General features: G+C 43.7%; 1 protein-coding gene across 7 annotated transcripts in view; it reads right to left on the bottom strand.

Moving 5' to 3' along the window:
* Positions 1 to 1,395: 1,395 nt before the first annotated feature.
* The window catches only part of CTNND2 (catenin delta 2), an 804,920-nt gene continuing 789,792 nt past the window's right edge, over positions 1,396 to 16,523 (bottom strand). For 5 of the 7 annotated variants that reach the window (XM_080680431.1, XM_080680433.1, XM_080680432.1 and 2 more), the window contains 3 exons: positions 13,800 to 13,931; positions 8,261 to 8,334; positions 1,396 to 2,567 (listed from right to left, as the gene is read on the bottom strand). In XM_080680431.1, coding sequence (XP_080536557.1) covers positions 2,307 to 2,567; positions 8,261 to 8,334; positions 13,800 to 13,931 — 467 coding nt within the window. In that variant the 3' untranslated portion in view covers positions 1,396 to 2,306. The remainder of the gene's footprint in view (positions 2,568 to 8,260; positions 8,335 to 13,799; positions 13,932 to 16,523) is intronic. The other 2 variants (XM_080680434.1, XM_080680436.1) reach the window with 1 other exon arrangement.

Here is a 16,523-nt window from a genome sequence, read left to right as displayed (position 1 = left end):
GAAACCGAGAAGGCAGTGCTTATGTAATTCTGTTTCTTCCACCTGTAGCTCTGATGCCAGAGGCCTTTGACTAAATTAGCTCATCCCAGCCTGGCACAATGCTCTCAGAGCATCACCAACAGCAGAGACATCCTGGTCTTCCAAGGGGTTGCATGCAGAGACTCAAAATCATAAAGGGAACAGGAAGTTGTTGCCAGGAGGACTTTTTAACACATGCATGAATTTCCCTTTGCACAACTCAAACCAGGTAATATGTCCTATTGTTACCTTTGAAAAAGTTAAACCAGCTATTCGGTAATTGACAGTAACGTCTATACCACAATCTCTACCTCAATGAACTTTACTATCTCATTCTATGACAAGGACGAAATGGAAACATTGTGTTTGAGGCTACGTATTTATCTCTCTCTGTAGGGACTGAAGCATTTTTGGGAGGGAATCCAGAAACGTAGAGTCCTATAGTAAACAGCCCAACAGGTCCAGCATGTAGGCAATTTGTAGAACAATTCATATGGAAATTTGGCTACTGCTATATTCTGGAAATTAGCTTTTCAGACATAAAAACAGGCATGAACAAAATAATCTTTTGGTTGTTTTTAAATTTGGGAAAGGAAACTGTGACTTTAGACTTTGAGCTGAATTAAACTATGTAGAGTGAAGGGGAGCAAGTTTTAAAGGAAGATGGCAGCCAATTTCTTTTGTTATTTAATTTTTTATTTTTTTTCCAAGAACAGTTAACATTTACTAGGCACCTATTGGCCTCAGTCACTTGCATCTAAAGAGCAAAGCTAATTTACCCACAGCCCGTGTTCTTTTAAATGGTTAGCCTTATTTCTTAGCTCTGTTAACCACTATTCTAACATTTGCTTCAAGTTCAATTTTAATAATCTAATCCATCATTGTCTACTGCTCCCTGTGACATAAACAAAAAGAGTCTGGGGAGGAATAAGGTGAGCAGTTTACATTTTCTGTGGATACTTCAAGTAATTGGCCCCCAAATGAAATTATTAAGTTGGCCATGGTTTATTGTGTTCTAAGGGCATAAAACATGGAGGGAAATGGACCTGTAGAAAGAGTTGGCATTGGAGAATGTGTGAATGTGTGAAAATCCTATAACTTCACTTCAACTGGCCTAATATCCTGAGTCACTAGATGGTCAGAAGAATAGCTAGAGTACGAAAGGAACAAACAGATGTACATTTATACTGAAAACCAGAAACAGTTTGTACAAGATGAACAGCAAATGAAATTGCTTCTGTCAAAATAAAACCTCACACAGGTCATTTTTGTACATACATGGACATACACACACCCCACACACGCACAGACACACGAGCAAGAAAGTGTATTTTGTAAGATAGGTCCTTGGAAATAGACATTCTTAGCAAATATGGATGACAGATCAATTGTAATTTATTTTCTTTTAACACTGTATCATCATAAAGAAAACTGGTATAAATGAAAAAATCTATTTCAAATATCTACATCTAAAATTTTAGGCAGTGAAAAAGCACTTTGTTGACAAGGAGTGTGGAATGATGTGTGTTAATTGTCAGAAACTGCTGAATGCCTTGCTTAGTTGCCACAAACAAGTTCACATATCAGAACGAACAATACTGCTAAATATTCCTTTTTTCTCCATTTTTTTCTTTGTTAAAACATACCGAGAGAAAGAAAAGAAAACTGGAAATCCATACATCTTTCAAACGTTTGAGATTGAAGCAATATTTAGAACCATAGATGAGGAAACACTGCGGCATCGGTGTAATATACACAATGCGCTTCTCTTCTTTAATCTGTAATGTACATCAAATACTTTACAACAATGCATTAACAAAAGGCAAGAAACATCTTGCTGTACAGAGGGACCCCAATGCAACCGGAAGCCTAGAATCACAACGGATGGAGAGAGGAAACAAAGCGTGAGAAGCCGTCCTTCGAGAGTGCGAGACCCGTGCTGCCTGCCTCTGTGCTTATAACCTCCGCGCCCACCGCCCCGACGGGACCGCCGGCTGTGCTGTCTGCAGCCACATTCAAGACCCTTTCATACCCTACCGCTCAGACTAGAAAGGTGTCGCCCAAGGTCGTCACCTTTAGGATCGCTTTAGCTTTCTACTGACGTCCACGTTAACTTTCGATCCGTTTAGCTTTCTAAAATAGCTCTTCGTATTTCCTTACTGGTTATCACAGCCTTCCTACGGAACAGGCTTTAGCAAACTAAATTTGCAGGGGAAAAATTAAAAGAAGCAATGTCTCGTGGTATGCATGCACATGCACTGTTCCCGGAGCGCCTCGTGCCGCCCGCCTCACACCCAGGAGTCGGGGGAGGCGGGGTAGTGGCTCGTTTCATAGTTCAGTTCACTGTAGGGACGGGCAGCTGAGTAGAAGTCGACATAGTTGCCGGTGGACTTGAGTCCCAGGTGCATGGTGTACTCGCTGGCGGGAGGGCGATGGTGGACCTGGTCCTCGAAGAAGGACTCGTCGTAGTTTCGCGTGGAATTTTGAAACGGCTGGTAGGTCTCGTAATCTTTCCTGCTGGGCTCCTGTGGGACTGGCTGTGCGGAAACCTGCCCGGAAAACAAGACGCACCTGGGTTAGTTCGTTCCCCGTGGATCCAACCTCCTCCTAGATCAAGGCACTCCATGCTCCTCAAGGTCAAGGCTGGGAACGTCACCCAGGCAGTAACCAGCATGGCATGTCCCCTAATACCGCCAACTATTGATGGCCCTTCTTTAAAAATATTGGTTACAGGGTTCACAGGCTACCATTCTAGAGCATGAGTTTGAAAAATTATTATTGTGGTGAAATATGCGTAACGTAAAATTGACCATTTTAACCATATTTAAGTGAATACTTCAGTGGTATTAAGTACATTCACAGTGTTGTGCAACCATCACCACCATCCATTTCCCAGACTTTCGTCATCCCAAACAGGAACTCTGTCCCCATTAAGCATAACTCCCCACTCCTCACTCCCCCAACCCGTGGCAACCATCATTCTACTTTCTGTCTCTAGGAATTTGAACATCCTAGGTGTCTCATAAAAGTGGAGTAATATAATATTTGTCTTTGTGTCTGGCTTCTTTCACTTAGCACGATATCCTTCATCCATGCTGTAGCATGTGAAGGGATTTCCATTTTTTTTAAAGGCTGAGTGATATTCCAGGTATGGAGATACCGCCTTTGTTTATCCCTTCATCTGTTGATGGATGATTGGGTTGTTTCCATCTTTGGACTATTATCAAAATGCTGCAATGAACATGTGTACCAGTATCTGTCGGAGTCCTTTCTTTAAGTTTTTTTGGTACCTAGAAGTGGAGTTGCTGGATCTTGTAGTGATTCTGCTTAATTTTTTGAGGAATCACCAAACTGCCACAGCTACAACATTTTACTAGATAAGCTTTATAAATTACAGAGGTATACATGAGATGCTATAGAACACAGTAGTCGATTTTTATCTTCCCCGCATTTTCTCTATTATTCCTAGGAGCTGCAATCCCAGACAAAGAGTCTTTGTTTAGTGGGGAGGAATCTTCAAAATTGCCAGTTCAATGCTCCCCATTTGCACTCTTGTCCTCTGAGGTTACTGTCTGATTTGGGGGACCTTGAAGGTTAAAGGGATCACAGGAGACTTTGAGATATGTGAAGTCAAGAATTAGTTCTCTCTGCTTGGCATGTTCATAGGTTGATAATCAGCATTTGAATGCCAGGGGCCTAGCTATCTCCTTTTTTGCTGGGGTCCCTTTCTAAGACAATGCCCTTGAAGTGAGCAGAACCTTCCAAGGCGTGGGGTGAGGGCCAGCCCCACGGCCAGGGCACACAGGCATGCACCAAGCTCTGCTCACATGCAATAATCAGGGAGGAGGTCTGCTGTGAATGATAAACAGTTTGATCATTTTCAAGCCAATTCAGTAATTCCCTATTCATTTAACTAAGGTTTAGCATGGTAACATCCTCTAGAAATTGGTCTTAGTTAATAGATAATGATTTGCAATTAGCACGTTGTGTGTAAATGAATGCTTCTAATGGCCTTCACATAATTCTTCTCTCAAGTACACAAAACTCCTCTTCTATGTAATTGATTTATTCTAGTAATCAACCTGTTCTTCAAAGGGGTGAACTTCATCACAGCTGCCATCCAGGACCTGCCACACTTCTAGTGTGGGGTGGTTGAATGAGATTTCTGTCCATCTGTGAAAGTCCACAGGTGTAGAGATTTGTGAATCTAAGAGTCTGGTCATGAGAGGACATTGGAAATGAATCTGCAACATATATGATTAAATGGGGCTAAGACGAGGTCTACCAAATGACTTGGACAAGCTCTTCTTTGAAGAGCTGTGTGGTGATGTTGAGCTTCTCCACTCCGACACAGTGCTGCTCTCCAAGCATAGAGCATTCAAAGGGTTAGAGTTGGGAGGTTTGGAAAAATTATACAGGGAGGGAACTAGAATTTACTGTGTTGCTTGTTGTTATTTCAGTGGGCACTATATTCAATATTTAACAGAATCTTCTTTGTTTAATCTTCAAATAGTCATACACATGTATGCATACAGTATATGTATGTTTATGTCTTTCTATATCTATCTCCTCCCCTCCTCCCTTCTTACCTCTCTAGCTCTCTCTCAATTTTCCTCCCTTTCCCTTTCCCTCCCTCAATTCTTCCCTCCCTCCCCCTCCCTCCCTCCCTCCCTCCCTTCCTTCCTTCCATCCTTCCTTCCTTCCTTCCTTCCTTCCTTCCTTCCTTCCTTCCTTCCTTCCTTCCTTCTTTCCTTTCTTCCTTCCTTCATCTGTGTCTATCTAAAAGGCTCACATTAGAACACCATTGGCACAGAGCAGGGAAAATGGAATAAGAAGGCAGGAGAACTATGTGGGCACCTTTATCTCTTTCTAGGTGGGTGACCAAAGGCAAACCTTACCGACCTGGAATGTCAATTTCCTCATTTCTAGGGACAATATTTTTTGTCCTTCCCACCTGGCAACAAGACGGAGGAAACCAACTAGGAACTCAAGAGGCTGTTTTGTTGTCATCAGTAATAATTTGAATCAAAACACCAAATCCCTTGGTTTCTAGTTTATGAACAAAAATTCTGTTGCTATTTGGATATAGCGGTTAAGTCTGCTAGTTTTCTTTATAAGGATGGAATGGACTGCTAAAAGCTCAGTAGAATTTTTGAAGTGTTTCAGTAGTTAAGTCTTAAAATTATGTCCATAACCTGTTGACTCCAAACATAAAAACCAAGGATCACAAACCTTATTTCACACTAATGGATACTTCTTCTGGGAGCTTGGAATTCCCTGAAAATTAGACTGGAGTCCTAGGTAGTCACAGGGGGAGTGTCATAGCTGAACAGCAACCTGGCTCCTTTTCCTCCGAGTCAGGGAAAGTCAGTTGTTGCCCAGGCCCCGACTTCACCGGGCCATGCATTGATTGCTGTTGCCTCATTCTCACCTCTCATTGTTTTTTGCCTTATTCTAGAGATGTACCGAAAACCATTTTCCATTAGGAAATCATTTTTTCTGTGAGATGAGTCACTGCCCAGCCACCTCTGTGAAGCTCATGAGGCCTAGTTGGTGCCTACAATACCCAGGAGACTAGAATGCTCAGCAGAGGACATGCTTTGACATTGAAACTGAATGAACCCAGAGTGTCTCTCCTGCTTAAATGGTTCAAGATGGCTTTTTACCAGCTGAGAGGTTGTGAGGTCACTCTTGGCTCAGGAAACTTCGCCAAACAAAAGCATTCCATCTGGCGTGGCCAGCCATGCCCATGTGGCCAGAGAAACTGAATCATGGATGATGTCTACAGGTGTTCTCTAGACCCACCCAATTGGAAGAGAACCAGGTTGTCTCCTCTTTCAAATGGTTAGGATGGTCAAACTTAATTTAGTTCCCAAGTGGGAACTGCAGGTACAGCCAAAGTTTATTTCAACAGCAATCTGAAATACATAAAACACTTAATTCTTTTCTCAAGTTCATTGGCATGTCACAATGATTTCCTTGAAAAATTTTAAGGAAAAGAAAACAACAATTTTCTTTGACTGACATTTTATAATGTTTCTTGATATTAGAATGGTGTTAACAGTCTAATTGTCAACTTCCCTTTGCTGAACTGCTCAGGGAATAATGATGGCACTAAACTATGGCCACAGGACTCAGCTCTGCTGGTGGCCTGCTGACAACATCTCCCCTGGGCTGACAAGTGATGCAGGGTTTGGTATCCATCCCTGCTGGGTTTCAGCAGCATTCACCTGAGATGTTGCGGCCTTGACATTCACACTGAGGCTGAGTTGAGTACATTCTGGGGCACCCTGGGGAAAAGGCTTCAGTAGGCTGTGCTCTCTCTTGTAGTAGAGATGCCAACTTAGCACATTAATTCTAATTTGCTTAAGTGCTTAGAAGAGGCTTAGGTGAAAAGAATGTGCCCCTAGAACCATTAGGGACTGTCCTCTAAAGCTAGATTGCAGGCACTCCTTTGGAGCCTCCTGCAGCCACACTGAAAGATGCCAAGGACCTCTGGGCCACACGAGGGTGTTTCTTCACTGCCAACAACAGCAGAATTCCATAAGAAAATGGCTTGTGTAGAATAAGTGGATTCTGGTGACCGGCTTCTCTTGATCTAAAGTAAAAACTAACCTTCCACTCTTGGAAGCAAATCAGGGTCCTATCACATCCTACAAGCATCTTTAAAAGCGGAGGACAGTTTTCTCACTATACCTGATATTTGCTAAAAGAAAAAGGGTTGATTTCCATAAACAGAATTGGCATTTCCAATATATTTTGTTTCTATTTTTCTCTATGTGTGGGCAGGCATGTTGACATGTAAATAGTTGGAGGAAACCCCTGGTGACCTCTCCTCTAGAGCTCATACCCTGACTTATTTATTCAGTTTATTCATTGGCTTTTTTTGCTTTTAGCAAAGGCTAGAACTGAGGGAGGTTGAGTAGATATTAGCCATGTGTCAGGCAGGCTGGAGGGTCCAGGCATTCACTGGGGGGTTGCAAACAACACCAGATGTTTCAGGAGTGGCTGTGCATGAACTGGAAAATTGAGGGCAAAAGGATAATACCTCTACCCACTCTCATTTCTCCTGTTGATGGTTGATTAGAGCAAAAAATAATTTCAGGTCTAGGAGATACTTTTCATGTCTTCCTTCTTCTTCATTGGAAATGGTCCGGCACAGGACATTCTACCTGCTAGAAAGGGATGCTGCCCTGCTGGGTGTTGAGAAATGTTCACAAACAACCCACTGGCCTCCCATGTTGGCTTCCATCTGGATATTGTGATCAAGCAAACAGGTTTCAGGTTTATCCTTTCAGCCCAACTTTCCTGATGCCTGAGAGGAATCTAGCACATCAGCAAGAAGCCAGTTCTCACAACAGATATTATATCCAACAGTTACAAGCATGTCATTCATTCTGTAATGAACACCAAAGGGGGAGAAAAGTATGAAGTTGTCCATCAATGAAGAACCACAGGCTGTGCCTTTTGGCTTTTATAGTCCCAAAAGAGCCATGGAAAAAGGGGGCCTTGATGAATGTTTGTAGAATAAAACACATACATACAAACTTAGATCAGTTATTTAAGTATTGACCATCCCAGAGCTCTTTAAACCTGAATGGACACAAAATCACCTGGACATCTAGATGAAATGTGAGTCTGATGCAGACAAACCCTTGGTTGGGTAAGGGTCAGAGAAGAATCTCTGCCTTTCTCACAAGTCCCCAGTGATGTTGGGACTGCTTGTTCTTCAACTGGACTTGGAGTTGCAAGGCACATTAAAATGCATCCTATTTAGTTGTTCCTATTGAAGTTGATGTGTCTATCTCATTAGTAACTATCACTCATAATGAATACTTTCTTCTAAATGAGAGTTGGCTGGGTTATAGGAGTTACTTAATTCCTGTCTAGTAATTAGACAATTTGTCTAGTAACCAGCATCTTATGCTCATATAATTGGGGCTTGCCTTATTTCTTTTAGTTTTGCATCATAGTAGGAAACTTGCTTTCTGCCATGAAATAAAGTGTGTGGTTGTGGTGAAATCTAAGACTCTTTCCAAATGTGTGGCTATTCTAATGACTGCCACCACCCGCATAGAGGCTGGGCGACGTCAGCGGGAAGAGCAGCAGGGAACAGTGCTTTCTTTTCATTGTTGTTCTTTATGCCTGTGAGAAAGAAGTTAATGTAGTTTACAATTCCAGGACAGTTGACATGAGTCGAAGGGGAAAATGAATACTACAAACGTTCTGTGGTCTCCTTTACCTGGTTATGTTTGATGTCTTCAGTGGGCGCACCATATGAATTCCTATACAAAGTTGAAATTCCAGTATTTTGAGCTGAAAGCAAAGGGAAACAAATGTATTAGCAAAGAGAGCAAGATTTCAAATGGAGGACTAAAGGTTATCGAGGCAAGTTCTTGCCCTAACATGCTTGGTTTCTCCTGGACCATTCCAAGTGGAAGAAATTCTTTGGCCTCGAACACCTCACTTTGCATACAGATATTAAGAAAGAAACACAGCTCTTCTATAAAATCCCCATAGCATGGCAGCCTCCTGCAGTAATGTTCAGATAGTAGACAGGGTCAGGGCAGGTGCGACAGACAGATGGTCATTTTGAAAGTTTTATGGCCTTCCTTCCTCGTGAAAATGGGCGGATAATAAAAACTTGTCACTTGCACTGAAGCATGCTGGAATCTGTACCAGCAGCTTCGTTTTTAGCAGGAGAATGTCAAGAATGAAATGTCTAATTTGAGTTCACAGAAATGCTTGGGCATCGTTCAGACTGTTCGTTCTCAAAGGCCGGAAGGACAGGCGGGAAGCACCACCTGCGGGTGCCCTGCGCGTCTGGGTGGCCGTGGCTCTGGAATCCTGTTAGGCACATACAGGAGCCCCCTCTGTTTTGTGAGCAGCGCAGTCTAATTCAAAGAAAAGGAAAGTCTCTTCCAGTTATCGGCAGCTCCCAAAGGCCTGGGTACGGTGTTCATTTGCCCATTTCTTCACCTGGAAGCCTTGAGGCTCGTGCCACAAGCCCGAGCAAAGACCCTGGGCACTACTCCCTTCATAGCAACTATAAAGTCATGATTAAAGAAAGATTTTGAAAAGCTTTTTTTTTTTTTTCCCTAGAGTGTCATTGAGTATAAAACACTCTAGAAATAAAGAAGGGCTTATCTTTTGCTTCCAGTATCTATGTGATAATGAGATAAGATGACACACCATCCTTCTGTCATAGAGACAGGCCACTCTAGACACAAAGTCAGTGTAAGCTACTATTTCACCCCTGATTATTACTACAAGCATATAATAGCTGTGCAATAAAACTCCTCTTCTGAAATTTTCTGGAGGAGTGAAGGCTAAGAGCCTATTTTCAATTTGAAACACCACTCAGATAGACTCTGGATGAATACACATCACTCAGGTCTCTGTATTGCTGTGAAAACCATCATCCCTCGCCTGGACCACAGCTACAGAATCCTCCCTTAAGGCCCAGTTTCCATTCTGCCCAAACCTGCTCCTCTGTCCATCCTGTCCCCAAGCTGAGTAATCATCTTGTTAGACAAACTGGATTATGGTAAAAGCCAAGCTCCTTTTTATGGTCTATGAGGCTTTGAATGATCTGGCCTCTGCCTAACTTTCTGAAGTGTCTCCCACTCTGCCCTTGTGTGCTGAGCCCTTGCTATGCTGGTCAAACCTGCCAAGTTTGTTTTGCTTCAGGGATGTGGTACTTGCTGATCCTCCTCCCTAGATATTGCTTGCACACTCTGGACTGCCTCATCTTGCTGCTGGTTAGGTTTGGGCACAAATGTCTCCTCCTTGACCTTGTCAGTTAAAGTAGTTCTCTATCTCATTACCCTGTTTATTTTCTCCCTCATGCTCAACAACCATGTGCCATTACCTCATTGGTGAGCTTGCTCTATTGTTTACCTTGTGTACTACCTGCCTTCCTTTATGGGAGCACAAGCTCTATGAGCTGACACCTTTGCAGGTATCCCCAGCATCTGGGACAGTGCCTGGCCTTGGTGATGCTCACAGAATGAGTGCTTTATTTGCTGAATGAATGAATGAACGAATGAATGCATAAATCAAAGAAAACCTGCTTTCTGAGGCATAATTTGCTGATAGAAGTTATCACTTCAAGAATAAGGTGAAAAAATGTTTTCTATTAGAATTAAATGTAATTTTATTTGATAGACAATGCCCTATGATAGCCTTAGCCTCCCTCCCTGTTGTGTTTGTGGTTTCCTACTGGAAGTCCTTTCCTCCTGCTCTGTGGCCACTTCACCTGTTTAGAGGAGAGTGTATAGCTGAGATTGAACTTGTGGCCCTTGCAGACACATGAAGCAGATGTCTTCGTGAATGTTTCGCCCTTGTATATGGAGCTCAGAGTGGACTTATAGGAAATTGCCTTTCCTTTTCTTTATAAGCCTCAATTTCCAACTGAGTCAACATAATAAAGATTAGAATGGCTGCAAAAGGCGTAAGAGAGACACTGACAAAAACAGAATAGACCATTTGATGTAAAGGCATTTGGAAGCTTAGAAGGGAGGGCAAAATCCCCTGGTGAATATTCAGGTCAGGCTGTGTAGCTGCCAGGATCGCACAGCCCTCCTGTGATGCGTGCTTCTGAACACGTAATGTTCCCAGGGATCATGACCACCAGGAAAAGCTATCAGTCCTGCAAGCCTGAATGAACAGCTCACTTTGGCTTTCTGAAGGCTCCTCAGTGGCAAAGAAACACTAAAGACAGACACTTTTTCAGAGACTCCATCTAGGTGGAAAATGAATCCAGAAAAGGTGGGTGGAGGGAAGCCTGGAATAAAATCCTAAGTGGATCTGTATTTCTAGGACCTAATAGATGAGATTATAACCCAGGCAAGAAACTGCTTCTACTTTTTAATTTTTCCCAGGTTGCATTTTGAGGGTGAAATTTCTCATGGTTTACCACAGCAGAGGGATTATTTCATTTGGGGGAAATGGTAGGACATCCTCTGATGCCTTAGAAACAAAGAAGGGGCAATTTCAATGCACTGAACTGTACACGTCCCCTTGATTTACAGGTGAATGAGAAAAAGAACTGCTCTTGATGCAGAGGTCGTTAGACATCTCATCTGTGAGTAAAAATGTTGGAACGATGGGCACTTGCTGAAGTGTTGCCGAGTGGAGGTTGGCAATTCATTCTTTCCATTCCTATATGATTTACTGGCTCTCACCTGGCTTGGCTGGGGACTTACTCATACCACTATAGAAAGTGGCAATGCCACCACCAGTCTCAGCACACCATTATCTCCATCATCCTCATTACCAATACCCCATCCATCACCATTTCTGCCATCACTACCACCATCATCACCATCACCATCACCACCACCATCATCATCACTATCACCATCACCACTTCCTCCATCACCACCACCATCACTGCACACCACCACCATCACAACTATCACTGCACACCACCATCACCATCACTATCACCACCACTACTATAACTCCACACACCCATCACCATCACTATCATCACTACCACCATTACCATTGCCACCATCATAACCATCAGCACCACCATCACCTCCATCATCACTGCACACCACCACCATCATCACCACCATCATAACCACCACCACCACCATCACTGCACACCACCACCACCATCACCACCATCACCACCACCATCATAACCACCACCATCACTGCACACTACCATCACCACCATTGTCATCAACATCATCACCACTACCATCAACAACTGTCTTTTACACAGTACTTGTTGGCTTAAAGGGAACCTTCCAGTATAAACACATTATTCAATGAAGATCTCAATGTTCTTCTAGGCTTGCTACATGATTGACAGTGCAGTATTGACTTGTGTTTTTAATAAATTAAAGCAATGCTATTTAAGCCTCTATATGAGTTTGAAAATTTACACATATCTCAATACCAGAGTATTCAAGATCCCTGCCATTTTCTAGGAATACTAAAGATCAGAAACACATTAGATTTTATTTTAGTTCATTTTGTGTGCATGGCATGATCATGTGCCATTGGAATTATTTCAACACAAACATCCACATTTAAAAGCCTTTGAATGATTACACTGGGCAAGAAAGTTAAAGAGAAAATTTACACTTAAATAACAATGCAGTCAATTTCACAATTTTTCTTGTAATTATAATCTCAATTTATCATCCTAGACTGCCAGTGAGGTGGCTAATCACAAAATGAATGGGTCAGGTGGATTTGGTGTCACTATTACTCTGGACTAATCAGGACAAATTAGATTCTTTGCTGAATGTGTTGACCCTAGGGACTCGGCATCTAAATTCACAACTTTCTTTGTTTATGCTCATCTATAACCAGGGTGACATTAATGGGGGAAGAGCCAGTGAACGAGAATAATAAGGTATATCCTATGTAATGAGCTCAGTCCTTTCATTCAGAAGATGTTTCAAGGGTGAGGGTAGACATTCCCTTATAGGGTCTGTGTGTGGAGGCAGAGTGCTGACCTAGGAGTGGGGATCGTGGGCAACTGTTTACTATGCTTTGTTCTATGCAGTCGTGCAGAATTACCACGGAAACACTGCCTCTGGGGTAAATACATTTACCATCAGAAAAATTGTCTTAGATATGCTGGTCTGGAAGAAATCTTCATAAATCATCCAATTTGTCTGTTCTGCTTCCCTGCAGGCCAGATCTAAATAATATTAGAGAAATGCACCCCATGCTTTTAAGATTTTTCTGATAAGAGGGTCTCTGTGTGTTTAGGACTGTGCTTTTTGCACTGCAGTTTAATGACTGGCCCAATTTGGCCCTGTTCCTCATGGCTGATTTTCAGGAGGGACCCATCTCTATATCCATGTGGCAAAGAAGGGTGGGACTCCTTCGTTAGAGATTCTGATGACTCTGGCAGCTCTGTTTCTAAGACATAACCCTCTCTACATCAATGCCCCCAAGTCCTCAGAGGAGGGGCAAATGGGGGAGAGGGTAGGTGTGCGGAGAGACTGGAGGGAATGATGAATGTGAAAGGCACACCCTGCCCCAAAGAGAGTTGTACAGAATAATGGGAGAGTTAAGTCAAGTCTTATTATTAAACAGGTTGTGCAGGGCACCCTGGAGGGGTGGTGAAGGGCACTAAGTTTGGCCTCCACAGAGTCCTCGCTGATGAGAAAGGAAAGACAATGGGTATGACTGGGGTAGTGAAAGATGAGAAGCATAAAAGATCAATTCATCCTTAGGGAAATTGTGGTCATTGTTCTAATGAATCTCCTTGGGAGTTTGGTTTCAAGGTAAGAGGAAAAAATGTCTCAACAGAAGTTCTGTGGGTTTTCCTTAAATCTTCTTCCTTTGCTGCCATCCCAGTCCCTTCCTCTCCTCCTTCTCCCTCTTCTCTCCCTTCTCCCTGCTCTCCTCTTCTTTTCTTATCCTCTTTTTTCTCCCTCCATTCCTAATGGCAAAACTTGATATCCCAACTAAGGAGAAACCCATGATAATTTCTCTTTCTAATGTAAGAGAAGTGAGCTGGGCAAGTGAGAGGGAAAGGGCAGGAAAGAAGGACTGAGGCTAATGTGTGTAGAGGTCATTTTCTCTTAGCTCTTTTCAGGAGTACGATGCTAAGGTTTTACACTTCTGGCTTAATCTCCTCATCCCCAGTTCCTGGGGGTCTTCATTGTCAAACTCTCCAGTGACCTGCTAGCTGCTGAGTCCTGCTGAGCTGCCAAGCATGGCTTGAAGCCTGATGCCCCAGTCCTCTGCTCCATCCCAGATCGAGTCACCAGCTCCACGGGGGAAACGCACGAAGCTGAGCTCACCTGTCATGGTGTCTTTCCTGGAAGTGTGTTCTCCTTTGGTCCCGTGGTAAGTGGCATTGCTGCCAGTGGACTCATAGTCTGTTTTCCTTTCTTTGAGGCTGATCATTTCCCGAGGTGAAGCTGGGGCACTTGCTACATAAAGAAATCAAAAGGATGACTTTCTGAGTCTCATTCCATAGCATGGACAGCGTTTCACACAAACAGTTAAGGTCAAAACACACCTGGCTCAACATATGTCAATATGTGTGGATGTGTCGATTTTCTTGTTCTTTGGGTCTTGTCTTTACCCATTCCCTTACCCTGTATCACTTGGTGCTTTATAGTTGAGGGGACACATGGCTTGAAGGCAAGTAATTAAGAACTATATACTGGGGCCATCTTTCTTAGAGAGACCTCCTGGTGGGCACATGACCTGCCCAAGAATGAGATGGATCTTAGTTTCTTTATTTCTCTTTCCTTTTCGTTCCCTCCCTCCTTTCCTTCCTCTCTTCTACTTTCCTCCCTTTTTTAAATTAGACATGTTTCAGAGGAGCTATTACTGGTATTGAAGAATCTCTGATGAAAATAAACAGTTTTACTTAACTACCAAGTCACCCAGCAACTCGCTAAAGGAAGGCAGAGGAAGCAGCTCTCCACACAGGATGATCTGTGGGGCAAACATAACCTGACCCGCAAAGAGCAGCCTGCTGGGGTAGGCTGGGGGCAGGGTGTGAGGACAGCTCCCTCTTCCTGATGCGGTGTCCTGTCCCAGCTCTTTGGATGAATGCCCCCAACAATCATGCACCCACACCTTACACCTTGAACTCTTGCTGCCTATTGGACCCCCGGGGAGCGAGCCCCGTCTTCCTCTGTGTCTCCATTTCTACAACGATGGGTTGTAACTAGAAGAGTCCCCATGATTCTTCAGCAAACTGGTCCCAGAACACAGAAAAGGCCGAACTTGGAGGTCAAGAAGCAAACAAAAAGAGGTTTAGTTTTCTTCAAAGAGGGGATGACCTGGGAGGAACTAAATGGCCCTGTCCATGCAGAGACGCGATGGAGGACGCAGAGCAATACCTGTGCGTGCTGGCAATGAGGCAGCTGGCACACAGCCCACCTGAGGTTGTTGTCCTCATGTTGGTCTCCATGCTCCATAAGACGCTACTTATATCCGGAGCTTAGTCAAATGCATCTACTCAGTGTGAGCTTAGCAAAGTACTGTTCTGCCTCAAAGCCTCACCCAGCCTCCTGTGCTCGGGGCAGTGCTTCAGAAACTTGTCTAACCTTGAGACTCACCTGAGCACTTAGGGATTCCAGGACCCAGCCCTGGACCTTCTGCGTCTGAGTTTTCAGGAGATGGTTCGAGGAATCCATATTTAACAAGCAGACTTGGTGATTATTAAGGCTTGGGGAAGCCTGGGGACTTGGATTTTTTGGATAAAATCCTCTTTCCTTGGCTAGTGCCCAAGCTCCTCCCCAATCAGGCCTCAGTTTACCCTGTAGCTTATCCTTCACACCCTTTGCGGGATCCCTCAGCTCCAACCCACTGGGTAGGCTTGATCCCTGAATGTACCCCTCTTTTCACTGTCTCAACGTTTGCTTCATTTCATCAAATTTAGTGTCTTCTATGTGAAAACCCCTGTGCCAGACACTGGGAGACAGAAAGATGAATGTGTCACACCTTCTGAACCAGAGGAGCTCAGTCAGGTGAGGAAATGGACCTGCAAATAAACCAGAAGGAGAGGCCAGTGCTCTGTGGGCATCACAGCCAAAAGCTAGAAAGGTAAACAAAGGGGCCTTCCCATCGCTTCCTGTCTCCCACTTCTCAACCTATCAAATAAAATCGAGGCTCGCTGCTCAGCTCCTGGAACTCCCAGAGGCTGCCAGTCCTGGCTGCCCATTAGAATGAATTACTTGGAATACTTTAAAAAATACAGTTGCTTGAGTCCCACGCAAAACCAGTTGGATCAGAATCTCTGGGTGTAAATCCAATGGGAAGACAGGGAAACAAACAATATTTTCTCCTGTAACTGAGCTGGACTCTGTCCAGTTGCTGAGCATCCTGAGCATCGTCCTGCTCACCTCCTCCACCCACTACCCTCTCCTCTGCTCTGCAGCCTTCTCTCCAGGGAGAGACCCTTTCCTGCCTTTGCTGCTTTGCTTCTAGGCCTTTCTACATCAAAGGGAGCTTTTTGTTAGTCACTGCTAAGCAATCACAAAGAGACAATATCTTGAAGGCTCTTGGCCAAAGCTTCTAAAATTAGAAGCTAATACTGCACAGATGGTGGGGCTTATTAAACTATGTCAAGTGTGTAATTATCTCCTGAGACCTCACGCACAGTGGTCTCCATAAACCTAGGTGATATCTGGAAAGATCATATCATGCAAATGAGTGTTTATGCGGTGTCTCTGATGTGCCTCGCTTGGGAAACACCTTAGCTGAATGGCTGGGATGTTGACATCCTGATAGGGTGTTGCTGCTCCCTCCTTCGGGCACTTTTCAAGGTATTATGTCATTTCATTATCCTAACGCTGATTGGTTCTGAGTAATTAGAGCTTTTACAAAGACACTCTCCTTGTGCTTGCCAGGCTCACTGCTCTTTATCTTTTTAAGAATGATAGAAAAAATGCAGAACAGGCCCTTTCCATGCTTCTGAGACAGGCACGAGTTTCTCCAGTCACACAGGGTGGGGTCCTGACTCGTCCAGTGTGGGACTAAACATTACAAGCAGTAAGACCACACTA

The sequence above is a fragment of the Plecotus auritus genome (assembly GCF_963455305.1).
Source record: "Plecotus auritus genome assembly, chromosome: 7".
Lineage (NCBI taxonomy): Eukaryota > Metazoa > Chordata > Mammalia > Chiroptera > Vespertilionidae > Plecotus > Plecotus auritus.
This window is presented reverse-complemented; position numbering and strand designations above follow the sequence as displayed.